At 43.2% G+C, this 21137-nt stretch overlaps 1 protein-coding gene and 1 pseudogene across 1 annotated transcript; both read left to right on the forward strand.

The window, feature by feature from the left end:
* Positions 1–1192: 1192 nt before the first annotated feature.
* CYTL1 (cytokine like 1) lies at positions 1193–4942 on the forward strand. Its single transcript, XM_063107410.1, has 4 exons — positions 1193–1342; positions 3364–3408; positions 3562–3690; positions 4856–4942. The coding sequence occupies exons 1-4, from the start codon at positions 1193–1195 to the stop codon at positions 4940–4942; spliced, it is 411 nt and encodes a 136-aa protein (XP_062963480.1).
* Positions 4943–13399: 8457 nt separating this feature from the next.
* Positions 13400–14811, forward strand: LOC134385656 (elongation factor 1-alpha 1-like; annotated as a pseudogene).
* The last annotated feature ends 6326 nt before the right edge of the window (positions 14812–21137 follow it).

Here is a 21137-nt window from a genome sequence, read left to right on the forward strand (position 1 = left end):
CTCAGTCCTGCCCCCTGTCCAGGACACCACGCTTCGGTTCACTCATCCCTGTGGTCCTGGTCTTTGCTTGTTTTGTTCTGGGAATGTGCGGCTCAGCCGGGCCCCTCCTCTGCCCTCCCTTGGAGCGGGAGGCTTTGGAGACAGGCAGGCCCAGCCCAGGTCCCCCCTGCTCCTGTGCAGCTTCATATCCTCTGGGACCTCAGTTTCCTCACCTGGGAAATGGGAATACCCCATTCATGGCATTTGGGATGGCAGCTGGTGTGTAAGTGTGCTCAGGGTCAAGTGAGAATCTTCCTCTCTCTTTTGACAGCTGCTTCTCCTTGCTTGTTCCCTGATCTTGGGCAGCCTGAGGACCCAAACTCATCTCTGACCATGACAGTCCTGCTCCTACCCCATCCCATACTGTGTGTAGGAGGATGGAAGGAGGACGAGGCGTGGAGTCTCATATGGACCCAGGTGCTTCCAGCTTGGTGACCTCAGGCAACTTGCTGGAACTCTCTGAGCCTCAGTTTTCCCACCTGGAAAATGGGACTGTTTTCTGTGGCACTAGTGTCTCACAGGGACACTGGCAGGGTTTAATGGAGATGGTGACATTAGCTCAAACCTCTTGGAAACTCACGATGCACCCGCCATGAGCTTTGCTCAGTGTGTGCAATGTCCCAGGTTCCCCCACCAGGTTACTAGCTGCTGAGCTTTAACACCCAGGCTGCCTGACCCCAAGCCCGGCATCATGGTTCTAGCCAAGGCTGCCTCGATTGGCCATGTCTAGTCCTTCTTCCTCCCTCAATTCTGCTCCGGGAGCTCAGCCAGTTTTACAAACTGTCCCCATTCTAACTGAGGGGCCCGACTGCGCACTCCCCTCTGCTGATCCTGCCATTTCAGGAAAAGTCCCTGCAGAGAGAAACTTCTCACTGAAAGCGTGGGAGGGGCCGAGGCTGCTTCCCGTCCAGGTGTCAGCCCCCCTCCCCGGGCAGCCCCTCCTCTCAACACAAAGGCTTTCAGGTCTGAAAGGACCGAGTGTCCTGACCCAGGTGGGCCTGCTGCCATCCTCTCTCCCACCCTGGCTAGACCAATCAGGCCTTGGCTGGGCCCCACAGGAAACGGAGGCGGGGAGCTGGCGCCCCAGGCCACCCCTCAGCAGCTGCTTAAAGGGGTGGTCTTCGGGACTGTGGGAAGGCAAGGCGCTGGCACCATGACGCCCTGGTCGCTGCCCCTGCTGCTGCTGCTCCTGGCTGGGGCCCCCGCTGTGCAGCCAGCTCCCCCAACCTGCTACTCCAGGATGCTGACCCTGAGCCGGGAAATCACTGGCGACTTCCAGAGCCTGCAGGCGACGGAGCCCTCGGTGAGTGCCTGCCGCCTGCCCTCACACGGGAGGCTCAAGGCAGCCCCAGTTCTCAAACTTGCCTTTGGACCAAAAACAAAGTTGCTATTTTTTTCTTGTAGTAAATGTTGATCTCATGGGTATTTCTGTTTTATTCACTTACTATTAAATATGATAGCAATGGTTTGCTTTTTTATAAAATATTCTTTAAAAAGCAAAGACATTACAATTTTTGTTTGCAACTTGCTGGTAAATATCACAGGATCTGTTGTAAAATGTAAAAAAAAAAAAATTTTTTAAGGTGGTAAAAAGCTCCCCGTAGAGTCTGGAACGTCAGAGTTAAGGAGGACCCAAGAATTAAGCTTATTTACTTCCTTTACTGGCATGGAGATTGGGGGTATGCACTAAAGGGCCCTCCCCACTTACATGCCAGGGGTACTCAGCGTCTGTATCTCAGTTTCCTTTTCTGCAAAGCAGGATGACAGCTGCACCTTCTCCCCTTGTGTGGCTGTGAGGATTACAGGATGGATGCAGGCACTGCAGGCAGAGCCCGCACAGGCAAGGTGCCCCACAGATGTCAGCGGCGGTTGCTGCTGGTAGTGACAGTTTAAGAGGAAGATCCAGGAACTTGGGGAGAAGGAGTCCCAGAGGAGACACAGGGGACTGGAACCCAGGCCTTTTACTGCTTCCCTAATGTGGAAACAAAATTCATTAAACTTCATTAAAAGTTCTGGTAAAATTCAAAAGTGTGTCTTTCCCACCTGTAAATGCTTCAAACAAAACATGTTTCTCAGAGGTCAGGTTTACAGTACCTTAACACTCTCTTTGTAGTTTCTTTTTAAAAGTTAAATCACATATATTTTTTTCTGGTTATAAAAGTAATATACTTTGTAGAATGGATGGAAAATGCAAAAAGGACAAAAAAGAAAATAAATATTGCTTGTAATTCTACCACCTAGAGATTACTGCTGCTATGACATTCTGGAGGATGTAGTTTTACTTTCTGTCTGTGCACAGGTATTCAAATACATATGTGTGTGTGTGTGTGTGTGTGTGTGTGTGTGTGTGTGTATAAACAAAATTTGGATCAGACAGCATAAGCAATCTTGCAACTTACTTTTTAATGACACCATCAGATAAGGTAATATTCTTTTGTAACCACATTTTGTGGTAAAGATGTACCAAAATTTATCCACAAACTCCTTATTATCAAATACGTAGAGCAATCATCTTTTAAAGTAATTTGATTATAAAAGGTTAAAAAAAAGCAAAAAAAAAAAAAAAAAAAAAAAAAAAAACAACCCTCATAGGACCAGAACTGCAGAGCTGGAAAGAAGTAAAAAGAGTATGCATTCTAACTTTATAACTTCACCACCAGGAAAGGGAGTTAAAGGAGGATATTTGTGCAAGCTCCCACAAGAGTAACTTGTGAGGCAGGAATCTAGATCTTCTGGCCTTTAGTACTGCACAGAAGCAAAAGGAAAATATAGTAATATAAAAGTATACACATCCATGCACTTTTATATTACTATATTATATATTACTATATCTATATTACAGATGTAGAACTATTATATAACTAAGATATAGTTAGATATAGTACATCTTATTCATATATATTTTGTTTTTATATACTTATATATAATTATAATTATATATAACTATATATAGTTATAGTACTGTTAAATAACCAATTATAGAACTGTTATATATAATATATACACTTTTATATTGCCATATGATATATGACTATTTCTGTATTATGATTAGAGAACTACTTACGTGTGTGTGTGTGTGTGTGTGTGTGTGTGTGTGTGTAGAAAATGGTTCCTTAATTCATGGGAAATGATGTAAAGATTGTGCTCTAAAAGTGGAATTCTGGAAGAGCAGTTGCTCATTTTTGGAGGAATGTGACATACAGTCAAGAAAGGCCCCAGGGCTCTGGGGCTGGCCTGGCTGCTGGCTGGGCTGGCAGGGAGCCCTCTGTGACCGGGCAGAGGGGTGTCCCTGAGGCATCCCAGCAGCCACCTCCTCTCCTGCAGGAGCCATGCGTGAGATACCTGCCGCGGCTGTACCTGGACATACACGTAAGAGGGACCGTGTGGGGCGGAGGTGGCTCAGGTCTGAAGTTCTGCTACTGACCGCATGGCACGGGGGTGGGGAGAGAGCCTGCGCACCCCCGTCCTGTCCCTCTGGCTACTGACTTCTCCCATGAGCCCCTCCGTGTTGCTCACCCCCAGAATTACTGCGTGCTGGCCAAGCTGCGGGACTTTGTGGCCTCGCCCCACTGTTGGAAAGTGGCTGAGGTGGACACCTTGAAGGACAAGGTGCGGAAGCTGTACCTTATCATGAACTCGTTCTGCAGGAGAGTAAGTAGACGCCGGTGAACATGCCTTTCCTCTTTGCTGTCAGCCAAGACCTTCCGAGCTTTCCAAAGAGGATTGGGAGGAGAGGGGCGTGGGGAAGAGGCGCAGAAATGTTTAAGAGATGCTCCCAGCTCACAAAGTCGTGGCCTTCATGAGCTGCACACTGGCGGGGGACAACACTCTAGGACTGCATCTCAGCCACACAAGATGCATGCTGCCCCGAGCCAAATGGGCCAGGTCAGAGGAGGCTTTCTGGAGGAGGGGGCTTCAGGAGTGCTCTGTAATGGGAGGTTCTGGTGGGAGAGGGGAAAAGCACAGAGCCTCAGCACCAGCTGAGATGTGGACAGTACGGCCAGTTCTCCTAGGGCAGGAGTTCAGCCTCAGAGAGCCCTGAGCTTGTGTCTGGCTTCCTGCCTCCAAGGTGGGAGCTCCCTTTTACACCTCTGAGACACGGTTTCCTCATGCGTGAACAGGGACGTAACAGTGCCATCTCATGGGATCACGGGAAGAATGATTGTAATTATGCCCTTACCACGTGCCAGGCAGTGTAGTAACCCCCTTGATCCTAAGAAGCCTAGCAGAAAGACTAACTGCAGAATTCCCAGCACCATGCCTGGCCCAGAGTAAGCCCCTCTGGAAACTTTAATAATTAGCTATTAAGTTATGATTTCTTTGTTCGTGTATGAAAGATTTGCTATGCATTTCCTCCCCAGCCCAGTACCCTCCTCCTCCCCCTGTCCCCTTGGTCTGCGGGGGAAGACAGGAAGATGATATAATTATAACCCATTCTGATAAGTGGTGTTATTGACTCTAAAGTGTATTGCAGGTGAGAGCAGCTGCTGCTTGTCATGGTATTCCCCATGCCTAGCCCAGAGCTGTTGCTCAGTAATTAATATTCATTCATTCATTCAACTTCACTCAGTCATCCATCTGGCCATCTGGTCAACCAATGTCAATTAAGTAAGTGATAATAATAATAATAATGTAAGATCCTGTGGAAACATCAAGAAAGAAGTGACCAGCTCTCCTTGGGAGAGGAGGGGATGGGCAGTTTTCACACAAAGGGAAACAATTGAACGGTTTTTAAGGATAACCAAGAGGCCTATAGTTGCACGGGGGCTCTGTGGCCACATCAGTAACACTCCTGCCCATTGCTCACTTTTTTCAGGATTTGGTGTTCCTGTCGGATGACTGCAATGCCTTGGAATACCCAATCCCAGTGACTACGATCCTGCCGCCAGTTCGTCAGCACTAAGGCAGCCCAGACCAGAGAAAAAGCCCAAGAGGACCATTGGGTCAGCGGCCCAGACTGAGTGGGAGCAGGTGTCCTTTACCGTAGCATCTGAAACTGTAACATGTCTCTCCACCTTCTGGAAACCAGGGCTGGTCCTCCCACCCAGGAACCTCCCTCGAGCATAGAGTTAGAAGCCTTGCTGCTCATTGCCCTTGCTTATGTCTTGCCAGGATGGTTAGAAACACAAGCATGTAGGTTTGGTCACTAAGAGAAAAAGGCTAACGAGCTTCTCGTTTAGGAACAAACAGCTAGCTTGAGAACAAGCAAAATAATGTGTTTATTGTTTTAATGGAGTAACGGTACTGTTTTTCTCTCTTGACAGGAACCTGCTTACATTTAACCAAGCTCTATTTTATGACTCCCCCCACCATAAACTTTCCTCACTTTAAAATAATTTACTGCTTTTAAGATGTATTTGCAAGGTTCTTACATAGTACTGACAAGAACCACTTTTTCATTGAAAGGTGAAGAAAATCTAATAAAGAGCATCTTCACAGGGAGAAACACGTGTCCTGCTGAATTTGTCTAATGTGGATGTCAGAGGGTTTAGTTCACACTTTTCCTGGAAGCACCCGCTCTCAGCATCATGCAACTCTCTCCTTCTTTCCTCCAAGCTCAGGTGTCTCTGGGTCCACTTCACTCCACTTGCATGAATGTCTGCTCTTAAAGCACTGGGAGATGCTCTGACTATTGTTGGGGACAGATTGCATCACACCCACCGGCAGTGCAGTGCTCTGCACTTACCACAAATATCAACTCATTGACTCCCCACATCAATCTGGAGACAGGCATCTTAGGAGCCTGAGGCTCGGGTAGGTTAAGTCACCTGCCCGAGGCCACTGGCTGGTAAGTGAGAAAGCCTGGAGGGAGACTGAGCCTGTGTGACTGCAAAGCCCACGCTCGTACCACCATGCTGGCTCTCTGCAGGTGCAATATGCTTCTTTAATTAATTTATGAACCCAACAATAGAATCTCAAGTAACGAGATTGTAGAAAAATATTTCTGATGTTGATTTTGCTACATTCCACATGCTACACTGGGGTCTTTTTGTTTCTTTTACTCCCTTCTGTACATACAGTCCTGGCTTTTCCCCCTGACCTTAGATCTCTCTGACTTCTCAGATGATTCGTGAGAATGATTTATTCGGTTTTTATTTTGTATGTAGAAGCACAGGCCCACAGAATCACTGTATTAATTTCCAAGGTACCACAAACTAGGTGGCTTGAAAGAAATTGACCGTCTTACAATTCTGGAGGTTAGAAATTTTGAAATCAAGGCGTCAGCAGAGCCATCCTCTGAAGGCTTTAGAACAGGGTGATTCTTCCCTGTGGTTGCAGCAATCCTTGGTGTTCCTTGGCTTTTAGACCCTTCACTTTGATCTCTGCCCCTACCGATACACGGTGTTCTCTCTGAGTCTGTTTCTCTGTGTCCAAAATTCCCTCCTCTTAGGAGGAGGTCAATTATTGGATTAGAGTCCTCTACAATCCAGTATAATCTTATCTTAATCTGATAACAGCTGCAAAGAATCTATTTTGAAATAAGATCACATTCACATATACTAGGGGTTAGGACTTCATATCTTTTGGGGAGACATGATTCACCTCACAATAATCACTTAAGGAATAACTCCTTCTCAAAGGAAAATTATGCCTCCCACCCACCACCACCATGTACCGCTTGCTGGCAGACACTCAGTATGGAGCAATGGTGCCTGGTACATGGCAGACACCAGCCCACTGATTCTTACAGTGACACTGCAGGATGGGTGGTATCAACCCTGATTTACAGCAGAGGAAACACACTCAGCTTCAAAGGTGAAGTGGTTCCCCGGACAGCTAATACGTGCTGGCAAAGGTATTCCAGACAAAGGAAAACATGTCAGAGGCTTCATTTCAGGGCCCTACTAACCCTTTGCTGTTTCCAGGTAGCAAAAGCAAACTATCAAAGATAAGGACTAATTTAAGCATTTCAAACATGTGTTTGTTTATTCATTTCATCAATGTTTACCAAATGCTTACTATGAACTCAGCAAATACCCAGATGAAAAGTAAAGCATTCCTCTTCTTAAGTTGCCAAAGGAGACATTTGCAAAGTCTAGAAGACAGCAGAGGAAGGAGCATATAATTCTGAGGTGGGGCAGAAAGGATTCTTGGAGGATTTGGAATTTGAATATGGGTTTGCAGTATGACTGAACTTGCTAGGCTGAGAGGGTGGCAGCAGAAGGTACAGCAATGCCAAAGGCATGGGGACTTCCAGTGCAGGTGAGTGGTTCCCACACAGGTGTGTGGTTGAAGGAGTCAAGAAGTGGAGCTGAAAATGTAGTGGGGTCAGAATGTAAATGACCTTGATTATGGTAAAGGCTGCCAGGCAGAGTGTCCCTATCCCAGCACCAGTTGTATGATTGTATGACCAGGGTAGGCAGAAAGGTTGGGACCCAGTGGGTGGAGGCTGTCAATTCCTGTAGGGGTGCCCTTGCTTTGGACTTCAAAATTAAAGTAAGGATGCTTCTCCCCTCTCTGTGTGCCAACCCACTGCCTGGCAGATGTTTGAGAACCACCCTGGATTCCTCTTCATCTTTCTCTGTAGCCAACTGGTCAACCCTATCTTCTCTGTGTCTCTTAACTTTTCCATTTACTCTTTGCTGCCTTGACATTAGGTCAGAACTTTCTCAGAATATAATGATGTCCAGTCTGTGCCCAGGACTTGATCCTCTCATGGGTTTTACCCCACCTCTAGCTCTTTGTGTCCCAAGTGAGGGTCCGTCAATCACTGGTCCTTCTTCTCCCCTGAAGTTCCCCCATCAGAAGGGGGATTTTTTTCATGAGCTTGTTAGTTGTTAGGGCCTGCGTTCTATTTCTCCAAGTGACTTAACTCACCTAGTGAAACCAAGCAGAGCCACTGAAGCAGTGAGCCCAGAGGTGATGAGGAAAGGCTCTTGGGCCCAGCTCTGCCACTTATTAGCTATGTGTTGGCGAGCATTTACTCAGCCTCTACGTGCCTCAGTTTTCTCATCTGTAAAATGGGAATGATAATAATACAACTTTCATAGTTTTGTTTGGGGATAATATGAATTAATACATTTAAAGCACTTATGGGTTCTGGTCCATATGGAGAGTTCTAATTAGCTCTAATTAGCATCAAAAGCCAACGCAGTCATTGTTTAGAAGTCCAAACCCACTTTTGTTCACCAGAGTTCCTGCAGTATAAAAGTCTGTGCACTTATCCAAGATAAGATCACAATTTAAGATAAACCCTGCTCCTGGCCTCCCACTGGATGACAGCAACAGCCCTCTGCGGTGAGCCCTGATGTCCTTCTCCCTCCTCCAAGTCCATCCTTCCCCCACAGCCAGCGCAATCTTTCTAAAATGTAGATCTGCTTCCATTATTGCTCTGCCTTATGCCCACCAGTGGTTCACGTAAGACTGGCCTGATCTGGCCTTGGCTTTCTCTGGTCTCACCCGCTGCTATTCCAAACCCCTCCCTTGCAACACACATACACGCCCACAACAATTGCTCCAAGCATTTCAACTTAGCGTTTCCTAGTAGCACATCTTCCTAGAGCTCCATGTCTAAGCACGTGCTGGGCTGTCTTCCCATCCCCATACCCTTAGAAACCTGTAGAATTCTTCCATTCTCTCAAGTGTCACTTGCGCTCCGAAGGCTTTGCTGAAGAAACAGCTCTCTTTTCCGGGCTACCTCTCTCTCTTGCACTTTTCTGTTCTTGCATGTTCACCATCACAGTCATCAGACTTGTCCCAGCCGATCCCTTCCTCCTGGATACACTTTCCTCACTAGGCATCCAGGGTCCCACCTCGTGGATTCTCTCCCACCTCCTTGGTTGCCCCTTCTCGGTCTCTTTTGCTGGTTCCTCCTCTTCCCTGATCTCTCAGCTTGCTGTGATCCAGCATCAGCCTCTGATCTTGGTCTTTTCCTCTCCTCTGTCTGCACTCACCCCACCAGTTTCATGGCTTCAGAGACCATCTTTACGCTTAAACCAAGAGGCATGGAGTCAAACTTGATGCTGCTCTTTCTTGTGTAACCTACATCCAATGCATCAGAAAAGCCTGCTCTCCCTAATTTCAGAATATACCTGGAATCTGACCACTTCTCACCATTTCTATGACACCTGCATGTTCCCAGACCACTTGGATTTGTTTCCCCAGATTACTGCTGTAGCTTCCTAAAGGGTCTCTCTGCATCTTCTCTTGCCCTGATATAGCTTATTCTCAGCACACTGGCCAGAGTGATCCATTAAAATGGAAGTCAGCTCATGGCCCTCCTCTGCTTAAAACCCTTCAGTGGCTCCCCCCGTTTACTCAGAGTAAAAGCCAAAGTCCGTACATGGTCCCAAGATCCTCATTATCTGGCCCCCTGTTGCCTCTCTGACCTTATCTACCTGTGTGATCTTGGGCAAATTACTTGATGTCTTTCAATTTCCTCTTACTTTTCCAGCTCAACCAGAGAATAATAACTGTTGCCTTCCCTGAAGGTCGTGGTATGGAGTCAATAAAACAAGTCATGTAAATTGCTTTAGCACAGTCCTGGCATTTGGCAACTACTCAATCATGTTAGCTGTTATTACTCTTCTTACCTTCATCCTGATCATTAGCATCATCAAACCTTGCAGGGAGAGGGCATGGATTCCAACTGGAGAGCATTTCTCATTTCAGAAGCAGTGTCTTCAGATTCTCCGTGATTTCCTACTATTTATCACCTCCTCATCCACCGTCCTTGCATAACCCAGATGGCCACATCTGAGCAGGAATGTAACCATCTGCTTACAATTCTTCAGTGGTTCCCCGCCGCTCTCAGGAGAAAATATGGATTTCCTCACCTGCCATTCATTCTTTGCATGCTCCAGTGTGTACAGTATGACATCAGACGCCACCACACCCATGAAACTGCTCTTCTAAAGGCCACCAACGGGCTCCACGCTGTCCAATCCATGGTCACTTTCTGCCCTCATCTTAACCAACCTTGGAGTCTCTCTGGACTTCTGTACCCCACGCTGCCTTGATTTCATGCTGTCCTTCGGTGGTCGGTCTCCCTCTCCTTTGCGGGCTCCTCCTGCCTCATTCCGCCCCTGGATGCTGGTGTGCCCAGCATTTCTCTCCTCTCTATACTCCCTTCCTGGTGGTTTTCACCTGATCCCACAGCTTTAATGCCATGTTTGCAACACTCATATCCACACCTCCTGCTCAGACCTCTCCATGAGGCCGAGAGTCATTTTCCAACTATTTTTGCTGCGTGTACTCTTGAAGGTCTCATGAGTATCTCAAAATCCATTTGTCTAAAATCAGCTCTCGGTTCTTCTCACCGATGGGCCTTCTATGTCTTAGTGAAATGGCCTGCCATACACCATTTGCTTTTGCCAAAAGCACAGGCATACACACCTTGATTTTCTCTCCCTTTCCACCTTTACAATTAATCAGCAAGTTCTATACTTTCAGCCTCCAAAGTATATATTGAATGTGATGGTTAATTTTTATGTGTCAACTTGGCCAGGCCACAAGTGCCGGATATTTGGTGAAGCATTATTTCTGGGTTTGTCCGTGAGGGTGTTTCTGGATGTGATTAGCATTTGAGTTGGTGGACTGAGTAAAGCAGATTGTCCTCCCCAGTGCAAATGGGCCTCATCCAATCTGCTGGAGACCCGAATAGAACAAAGGGCGGGATACGGGAAAATTGTCTCTCTGTGCCTGACTGCTTGTGCTGGGATGTCAGTCTTCTCCTGCTCTCACACTGGGACTTACACCAGTGGTTCCCCTCATTCTTAGGGCTTTGGACTAGGACAAGAAGTTTCACAGCCAGTTTTCCTGGTTTTCAGGCCTTTGGACTCTTACAGGAGTTACAGCATCATCTCTCCTGGGTCTCCAGCTTGCAGACGGCAGATTGGGGAATTTCTCAGCCTCCGTAATCACATTGGCAACTACTCAATCATGTTAGCTGCTATTGGTATCCTTACTTTCATCCTGACCATCAGCATCATCAAATCTTGCAGGGAGGGTGCATGGATTCCAACTGGAGAGCATGAGTCAGATCCTTGTAATAAACACACACACACACACGCACACGCACACGCACACGCACACGCACACGCGCACACACACACACACACACACACACACACACACACTATTGATTCTGTTTCTCTAGAGAACCCTGAGCGATACATTGAACCTGTGCTCTTCTCTCTTTATGCACTGCTAATATACTACTCAAGGTCACCACGACCTCTTACACTTGCCTCCTTGCTCGGCTCCCAGATTGCACTCTCAACCTTCTGTCAAATTTCCACCCAGCAACCAGAATAATCTCTTTCAAAGCATCAATTCGATCATGTCCTTCCCATGTTGAAATACTTTCTATGGCTTCCCACTTTGAATGAAATCGGAACCTCTCACTTTGGCCTACAAAGCCCTTATTTACCTCCACCACCATTATTTTCTATAAACCATCCCATAACACCACACTATTGGGTCGTGTTTGTTGACTTGCTTATTGTTTGTCTCTCCTATTAGACTACATAGTCCCGGAAGGCAGGAACCATGTCTTTTTGTTTCACCATTTTATCCCCAGCACCCAGCACCATGTCTGACACATAGTACATGCTCAGTAAATATACTTGAGACACTTACGGATACTGGATACTGCTTACCGAGAAGACCAAGAAAAGTCTCCAGTTAAGATTTTTCCATTTGTAGGTGGCCAGTGCCCATTTTTTTTTTCATTAAATACAGGCTATTTACACACACAAAGGTACACAAGCCTCACAAGCCTGCTGTGTTTTCAAGAGCTGCTGACTCCTGCTGGCTTGATCAACTTCAACACTCTGTGCGCACACACGTGTACACGGTCAGAGACCATGTCTCATGGGCATTTATTCTCACAGTGCTCTGAGTGCTACTATAAAACACGAAGTCTGGACCACAGCCCAAAGCAACAAAGCCCTTATCTTCCCTTCCTGAGGACATCTAAGAACTTAGTCATCAGTTCTGGCTGTCCAGGAGCACTTTGCTGAAATCAGCATGGCACCTTCACACCCAGAGGCGATTTAAACCAACTGAGAATTATTAGGCAAAAAATCCCTATAGTTAAACCGAGTTGATTTGCAAAAGTGCTGATAATGCAAAATTGCTTCTGCGTTTGCAGAATGTTCAGGTCTATAGACTGTCAGATCAAGGACTCACAGGATAGATGAACAGACTGTCCTGACATCAACTAAGTGTTAGAGGAGAAGAAGGAAAAAATAGAAAACAGATCGCAATTATATGGAAAATGGTTGAGCCAGCAGTCATAACTTAGATGTGTGTTCCTGCGTGGTGAAGGCATCCCAGGAATTATTCGGGCACTGGATATACGTTTCTAAAACATTTGCAATCAGCTAGCTTCCTGAAATGCAGCTTTGCTGATTTTCTTTTTTTTTTCTGGCTACCATACAAGGACAAGGAAACCTGCTCTGTAATAATTGCTTTTTAATTCATGTGATCTTGATCCCAGTTCTGTAGCATCAACCCAGCTCAAGACATTCTCAAGGCAGAAGGTGGATTCAGGTTGTTGTCACCATCTCAGCAATGACCACCCTTCCCCTGGTCTGGGCAACTATGCAGATATTCTGAGCTTGGAATCCCTTCAACTCTAGAGAAGAGTCTGAAGTTGTGCTCTAACATTATCTATTGATGCTTCAATGTCCTTTTTATGAGGGGTCTTTGAAAACTTCATGGAAAATGCATATTATTGAAAAACTATGCACGGATTGCAAATTTTTTTCCACCAACATAAACTTGCACTAACTTGTTATAACATGTCTGAACAGGATCTAGTTCGAGGTACTAAGAAGGATAAAATATCAGGTTTTTTTGTTGTTCTTAATAAACTTTATTAAACACAGACCATTGCTGAATTTTAGAAAAAAAAAATCTACTGAAAGAATAGTAAACCAGAAAAGATTGAAGATTATAATTAAAAAATGGGAATGACGTTTGTTATCAGAGGCATCTCAACAGACTATCTGAACAGTGCTCTAAACAAAGTGAATTGTTTCTAACATAATAATGGCATTTACTATACTACAATGGCAAACTAGAAATCTACTTGCAACCTGTCGAGGATTTTAAAAAAACACAGTTACAATATAAAAACACAGAAAGAATAGATTTAATCTGTACTTTTATTTTTTATTGAAACATAATTGATTGTACATATCTGTAGGTTAGAGCATTGAATTATCAATACCTATGTGCAATATGTGATGCTCAAATCAGGACAATTACTGTATTTAGCATAACCAATGTATTCATTTTTTGTGGTCCTTTACCAATTTCTCAATAACCTCCCTCCCCCTCCCCCTCCTCTGGTAGCCTCAGTTTTGTTCTCCAGGCTTTTTCACAATGAGTTTGCTGCCCAAACACAGGTGTCATGAAAACTGCCGCTAAATCAAAGCCAAAATGGAAAAGGAAAAGACTCGTTAACATTGTCATCACTGGACACATAGATTCGGGCAAGTCCACCACTACCGGCCCTCTGATCTACAAATGTGGTGGGATTGACAAAAGAACCATTGAAAAGTTTGAGAAGGAGGCTGCTGAGATGAGAAAGGGCTCCTTCAAGTATGCCTGGGTCTCGGATAAACCGAAAGCTGAGCGCGAGTGTGGTATCACCACTGATATTTCCCTGTGGAAATTCGAGAACAGCAAGTGTCACGTGACTATCATTATGCCCCAGGACACAGAGACTTTACCAAAAACATGAATACAGGCACATCTCAGGCTGACTGTGCTGTCCTGATTGTCGCTGCTGGTGTTGGTGAGTTTGAAGCTGGTATCTCCAAGAATAAGCACACCCGTGAGCACGCTCTTCTGGCTTCCACACTGGGTGTGACACAACTGATTGCTGGTGTTAACCAAACAGATTCTACTGAGCCACCCTACAGCCAGAAGAGGTCTGAGGAAATCGTTAAGGAAGTCGGCAGCTACATCAAGAGAATTGGCTACAACCCCAACACAGTAGCATTTGTGACAATTCCTGGCTGGAATGGTGACAACATGCTGGAGCCAAGTGCTTAATATGCCTTGGTTCAAAGGATGGAAAGTCCCCCATAAGGATGGCAATGTCAGTGGAACCACACTGCTTGAAGCTCTGGATTGCATCTTTCCACCAATTCATCCAACTGACAAGCCCTTGCGTCTGCCCCTCCAGGATGTCCGCAAAATTGGTGGCATTGGCACTGTCCCTGTGGCCGAATAGAGACTGGCATTCTCAAACCTGGCATGGTGGCCACCTTTGCTGCAGTCAACATTACAACTGAAGTCAAGTCTGTTGAAATGCACCATGAAGCTTTGAGTGGAGCTCTTCCTGGAGACAGTGTGGGCTTCAATGTTAAGAATGTGCCTGTCAAAGATGTTTGATGTGGCAAAATCGCTGGTGACAGCAAAAATGACTCACCAATAGAAGCAGCTGGCTTCACTGCTCAGGTGATATCCTGAGCCATCCAGGCCGCATCAGGGCTGGCTATGCCCCTGTCCTGAATTGTCACACAGCTCACATTGCTTGCAAGTTTGCTGAGCTGAAGGAAAAGATGGATCAGTGCTCCGGTAAGAAGCTGGGGGATGGCCCTAAATTCTTCAAATCTGGCGATGCTGCCATCGTTGACATGGTTCCCGGCAAGCCCATGTGTTTTGAGAGCTTCTCTGACTATCCTCCTCTGGGTCTTTTGCTGTTCATGATATGAGACAGATCGTTGTTGTGGATGTCATCAAAGCAGTGGACAAAAGGCTGCTGGAGCTGGCAAGGTCACCAAGTCTGCCCAGAAAGCTCAGAAGGCTAAATGAATATTCTCCCCCATACTGGCCACCACAGCCTTAATCAATGGTGGGAGAACAGTCTCAGAACTGTTTGTCTCAATTGGCCATTTAAATTTAATAGTAAAAGACTGGTTAATGATGGCAGTGCATCGTAAAACCTTCAGAAGGAAAGGACAATGTTTTGTGGACCATTTTGGTTTTTTGTGTGGCAGTCTTAAGTCATTAGTTTTTAAAATCAGTACTTTTTAATGGAAATAACTTGACTGAAAATCTGTCATGGAAGTTTGAGACCCATTAAAACAAAGTTTAATGAGAAAAAAAAAAGTTCGATGAAGTATTGTGATTATTGTATCTATCATTCCTTCTTTTTTTATTAATTTGTTTATTTTTATAGCTCCCACTTATTGGTGAGGACATGCAGTATTTCTCTTTCTGAGCCTGGTTTATTTCACTTAACATAATTTTCTCAAAGTTCATCCATGCTGCTGCAAATGGCAGAATTTCATTCTTTTTTATGGCAGAATAGTATTCCATTGTGTATATATGTTTATATCATATTATCCTTCTCCAGTCATCCATTGATGGACATTAGGTTGGTTCCAACTCTTAGCTATTGTAAATAGACCTGTGATAAACACAGGAGTAAGGTTTCCCTTCAACATGATGACTTCCATTCCTTTGGGTACATACCCAGAAGTGAGATTGCTGGGTCACATGGCAGTTCTATCTGTAGTTGTCTGAGGAATCTCCATACCATTTTCCATAGTGGCCGTACTAATTTGCAGTCCTACCAACAGTGTAGGCAGATTCCCCTTTCTCCACATCCTCACCAGCATTTTTTATTCTCTATCTCTTTGATAATGGCCAGTCTAACTGGATGAGATGATATCCCAGTGTGGTTTTGATTTGCATTTCTCTGATGCTTAGTGACGTTGAGCATTTTCACATGTGTCTGTTGGCCATTTGCATATCTTCCCTTGAGAATTGCTTATTTAGCTCTTTTGTCCATTTTTTAATTGGATTACTTGTTTTTTTACTAAGTTGTTTGAGTTTTTTGTATATTCTAGATATTAATCCCTTGTCAGATGCATAGTATGAGAATATTTTTTTCCCATTCTGTAGGTTGTCTTTTTTCTCTGTTAATTGTTTATTTTGCTGTGCAGAAGCTTTGTAGTTTGATATAATCCCATTTGTTTATTTTTTCTTTTGTTGCCTGTGCTTTGGGGGTCATATTCATAAAGTCTCTGCCCAGTTCTATTTCCTGAAGTGTTTCCCCTATGCTTTCTTTTAGGAGTTTTATAGTTTCAGGTCTTATATTTAAGTCCTTAATCCATTTTGAGTTGATTTTGGTATATGGTGAGAGATACAGGTCTAGTTTCATTCTTCTACGTACGGATGTCCAGTTTTCCCAGCACCATTTATTGAAAAGGCCGTCTTTTCCCCAGAGTTTGTTCTTGTTGCCTTTGTTGAAGGTCAGTTGGCTGTAAGTATTGAGTTTATTTCTGGGTTCTCTATTCGGTTTTATTGGTCCAAGTGTCTGTATTTATGCCAGTACCATGTGTTTTGGTTACTATAGCTTTGTAGTATAATCTGGAGGAAGGGAGTGTTACTACTCCAGCTTGCTTTATTTATTTATTTATTTATTCATTCATTCATTCATTCATTCATTCACTCAGGATTGCTTTGGCTATTTGGGGTCTTTTGTGCTCCATATAAATGTAAAGATTGCTTTTTCTATTTCTGTGAAGAATGCCATTGGTATTTTGATGAAGACTGCGTTGAATCTGTAGATCACTGTGGGTAGTATGGACAATTTCACAATGTTTATTCTTCTAATCCAAGAGCATGGAACATCTTTCCATCTTTTTGTGTCCTCTTTAATTTCTCACCAGTGATTTGTAGGTCTTATTTTAGCATTCTTTCACCTCCTTGGTCAAATTTCTTCCTATGTATTTTATTTTGGGGGTGACTATTATAAATAGGCTTGCTTTCTTGATTTCTTTTTCTGCTAGTTCATTACTGGAGAATAAACATGCTGCTGATTTTTGCATGTTTATTTTGTATTCTATGACTTTACTAAAATTGTTTATCAGCTCTAAGAGTTTTCTGGTAGAGTCTTTAGGTTTTTCTGTATATGGGATCATGTCATCTGCAAACAGGGACAATTTGACTTTATCTTTTCCAGTGTGGGTGCCTTTTATTTCTTTCTCTTGTCTGATTGCTCTGGCTAATACTTCCAATACCATGTTAAATAGGTGTGGAGAGAGTGGGCATTCTTGTCTTGTTCCTGTCCTTAAAGGAAAAGCTTTCAGGATGATATTGGCAGTGGGTTTGTCATATATACCTTTTATTGTGTTGAGATACTTTCCTTCTATACCTAATTGGCTGAGAACTTTTATCATCCAAGGATCTTGAATTTTGTCAAATGCTTTTTCTGCATCTATTAAGATAATCATATGGTTTTTGTCCTTGATTTTGTTGATGTGGTGTATCACATTTATTGACTTGCATATGTTGAATCATCCTTGCCTCCCTGGGATGAGTCCCACTTGATCATGGTGTATAATTCTTTGATGTGTTTCTGGATTCTGATTGCCAATAATTTGTTGAGGGTTTTTTGCATCTGTGTTCATCAGAGATATTGGCCTATAGTTTTCTCTTTCTGTTGTATCTTTATCTGGTTTTGGTATCAGGGTTATGCTGGCTTCATAGAATGAATTTAGGAGAATGGCCCTCTGTTTCAATGCCTTGGAATAGTTTGAAGAAAATTGATATAACTCCTCTTTAAAGCTTTGATAGAATTCTCGGTAAAGCCATCTGGTCCTGGGCTTTCCTTTGTTGGGAGAGTTCTGATTACTGCTTCAGTCTGTTTGCTTATTATTAGCTTGTTCAGGTTTTCTGTGTGTCCTTGATTCAGTCTTGGTAGTTTGTATGTGCCCATAAACTTATTAATTTCCTCCAGGTTTTCAAGTTTGTTGGTGTATAGTTGTTTATAACAGTCTCTAATGATTCTTTGTATTTCTATGAAATCAGTTTTAGCGTCTCCTTTCTCATTTCTGGTTTTTGTTATTTGGGTCTTATTTCATCTTCTTCTCCTTTTCCTTCTTCTTAACCTAGAAATGGTTTGTCTATTTTGTGTATCTTCTCAAAAATTCATTGATCTTTGGTATCATTTGGGGGGGTCTCTATTTCATTTATTTCCACTTTGATTTAATTATTTCTTTCCACCTACTCACTTTGGGATTGGATTGCTCTTTTTTTTTCTAGTTCTTCGAAGTGTAGCATTAGGTTGTTTATGTGAGATCTTTCTATTCTTTTGATGTAAGCATTTATACAATAAACTTCCCTTTTAGTACTGCTTTTGCAGTATCCCACAGGTTTTGGTATGATGTGTCTTTATTTTTACTAGTTTCAAGAAAATTTTTGATATGCTGTTTAATTTCTTCTTAGACCCACAGGTCATTCAGGAGCATGTTGTTTAATTTCCATGTATTTGTAAACTTTCTAGAGTTTTACTTGTTATTGATTTCTAGTTGAAATCTATTGTGGTCTGAAAAGGTACATGAAATGATTTCAATTTTTAAAAATTTGTTGATACTTGATTTGTGACCTAACATGTGGTCTATCCTGGAGTATGTTCCACGTGCTAATGAGAAGAATGTATATTCTGTAGTTGTTGAATGAAATGTTCTGTAGATGTCAGCCAGGTCCAATTGGTCTAAAGTGTGGTTTAAGTCCTATGTTTCTGTATTGATTTGTTGTCTAGATAATCTGTCCAATGCTTAGAGAGGTGTGTTCAGGTCCCTAACTATTATCATTTTAAGGTCTATCTCTTTCTTTAGATCTAATAGCGTTTGCTTTATATAACTGGGTGCACCAATGTTGGGTGCATATATATTTATGATTGTTATGTCTTCTTGCTGGATAGATCCCTTTAGCACTATATAGTGACCATCTGTATCTCTTTTTATGGTTTTTGGTTTAAAGTCTATTTTATCCAATGTAAGAAAAGCCACTCCTGCTCGTTTTTGGTTTCCATTTGCATAGTATACCTTTTTTCCGTCTCTTCACTATTAGTCTGTGTGCATCTTTACAAGTGAGATGAGTCTTTTGAAGGCATGTAGTTGGGTCTAGCTTTTCAATCCAATCAGTCAGTCTGTGTCTTTTGAGTGGGGAGTTTAATCAATTTACATTTAGGATTGTTATTGAAAGGTATTGTCTTACTTCTGGCATTTTACTGATTTTTATTTGGATGTATTAAATATCTTTTGTTCCTTTCTTCCCCTTTTATTGTTTGTCTTTCATATTTGTTGGGGTTTTTTGTTGAAGTGGTAAGATGTATTTTCTTTCTCTTTCTTGATTGCATGTTTGTTATTTGTTCTACCAGTGGGTTTTGTTCTTTCTTATGTATTTGTGTAGTGATGATCATTTTTCAGATTCCAGATGTAGGACTCTCTTAAAGATTTCTCACAGGGCTTGTTGTGTGATGGTGAACTTCCACAGTTTTCGTTTGTCTGAGAAATATACTGTTTCTCCTTCACTTATGAAGGATAGCTTTGCTGAGTATAGTATCTTGGCTGGAAGATTTTTCTTGTAGTATTTTGAATATATCATCCCATTTTCTTCTGGCCTGTAGAGCTTCTGTCAAGGAGTCTGTTGTTAGTCTGATGGGACTCTCTTATAGGTGACTATACGCTTTTCTCTTGCTTCTTTTAAGATTCTTTCTTTGCCTCTGAGCTTTGCCTGTTTGGCTACAATGTGTCTTGGAGAGGATATTTTTGGGTTGAATCTGTTTGGGGATCTTTGAGCCTCCTGGACCTGAAGGTCTGTGTCTGTCCTTATACCTGGAAAGCTTTCTGTTGTTATTGCATTGAATAGGTTTTCAGTGCCTTTTCCTTTCTCTTCCTCTTCTGGAACACCCATGATTTGGATGTTTGCACTTAAGGTTAACTGCTAGTTCTATTACATTTTCTTCATTTTTAAAATTCCTTTTCCTTTTTTGTCTGCCTGGGTTATTTCAAAAAGACCGTCTTCAAGATCAGAAATTCTTTCTTCTGCTTGCTCTAACCTGCTGCTTAGGCTTTCAGTTTTGTTTTTTATTTTGTTGTGTAAATCATTCAGTTCCAGGAGTTCAGCTACATTCTTTTTTAACATATTAGTCTTCTAGTAAATTTCCTCCTTCATATGCTGGTTATTTTTTCTACTTTCATTGTGTCATCTGAGACTTCTCATATCTCATTGAGATTCCTTAAGATTGCTGCTTGGAATTCCATTTCAGTCATTTCAAGGGTTCCCTGCTTTGTGGGGTTTGATACTTGAGAATTACTGCATTCCTTTGGTGGTGTCATATTTTCTTGGTTTTTTGTATTCTAGTATATCTAAGTTGATGTCTGGTCATTTGGTAGAGCAGGTGTTTCTCCTACTACTCTTGAGTGGACTATGAGGAGAAAGACTTCCTCTTATTTTTCCAGTGTCCACTGGTGGCTCTCCTTGTGTAATGCGGTTGAGTGCATGGTGGGACACCTGCATAGTGGCTGTGGTTGCTTGCTGTGTCAGTGAGCTGCCTCTGCAGTGGCAGTGGCTGTTGTCGGCTATTCATGTGGAACTGGTGTTTATGGCATGATCCTGCCTCCTGTTGGATTGGGGGCTGCCCACTGCTCCTTCCTGGGTACCCAGGCATGCTCCTGCCTTCTGCCTGGTGAGGGAGGGAGCCCACAGCTTAAGATATCACTGTGAAAAGAGCTCCTATCAGAGCCACATGAATTCTGCTAAACTTGAAACAAGAACAAACATCAAATTTATGGTGAAGCTTGGGTGGAGGATTAGAAAAATCACTGGTAATTTACAAAAAGTTCATGGGGACACTCTCCCAAACAAATCAGCACCTTACCAACAGATGACTTGTTTTAAGAAGGGATGTTGAAGATGAAGCATGCAGGAGCAGATTATCCACATCAATTTGGGAGGGAAAATTCATCTTGTTCCTGTCCTAAATGAAGAGGACTGATGATTAACAGAAGAAACAGTAGCCAACATCTCAGTTGGATCAGATTACACAATTCTGACTGAAAAATTACAGTTGAGCAAACGTTTTGTTCAATAGGTGCCAAAGCTGTTGTGCCCAGATCAGCTGCAGACAAGAGCAGAGCTTTCAATGGAAAGTTTAAACATGTGAGATCAAGATCCTGAAACATTTCTTTGAAGCATTGCCACAGGAGATGATACATGGCTTTACCAGTACAATCCTGAAGACAGCACAATCAGAGCCATGGCTACCAAGAGGTGGAAGTGGCCCAGTCAAAGCAAAAACAGACCGGTCAAGAGCAAAGGTCATGGAAAGAGTTTTTTAGGAT

This window comes from Cynocephalus volans, chromosome 9 (assembly GCF_027409185.1).
Source record: "Cynocephalus volans isolate mCynVol1 chromosome 9, mCynVol1.pri, whole genome shotgun sequence".
NCBI lineage: Eukaryota > Metazoa > Chordata > Mammalia > Dermoptera > Cynocephalidae > Cynocephalus > Cynocephalus volans.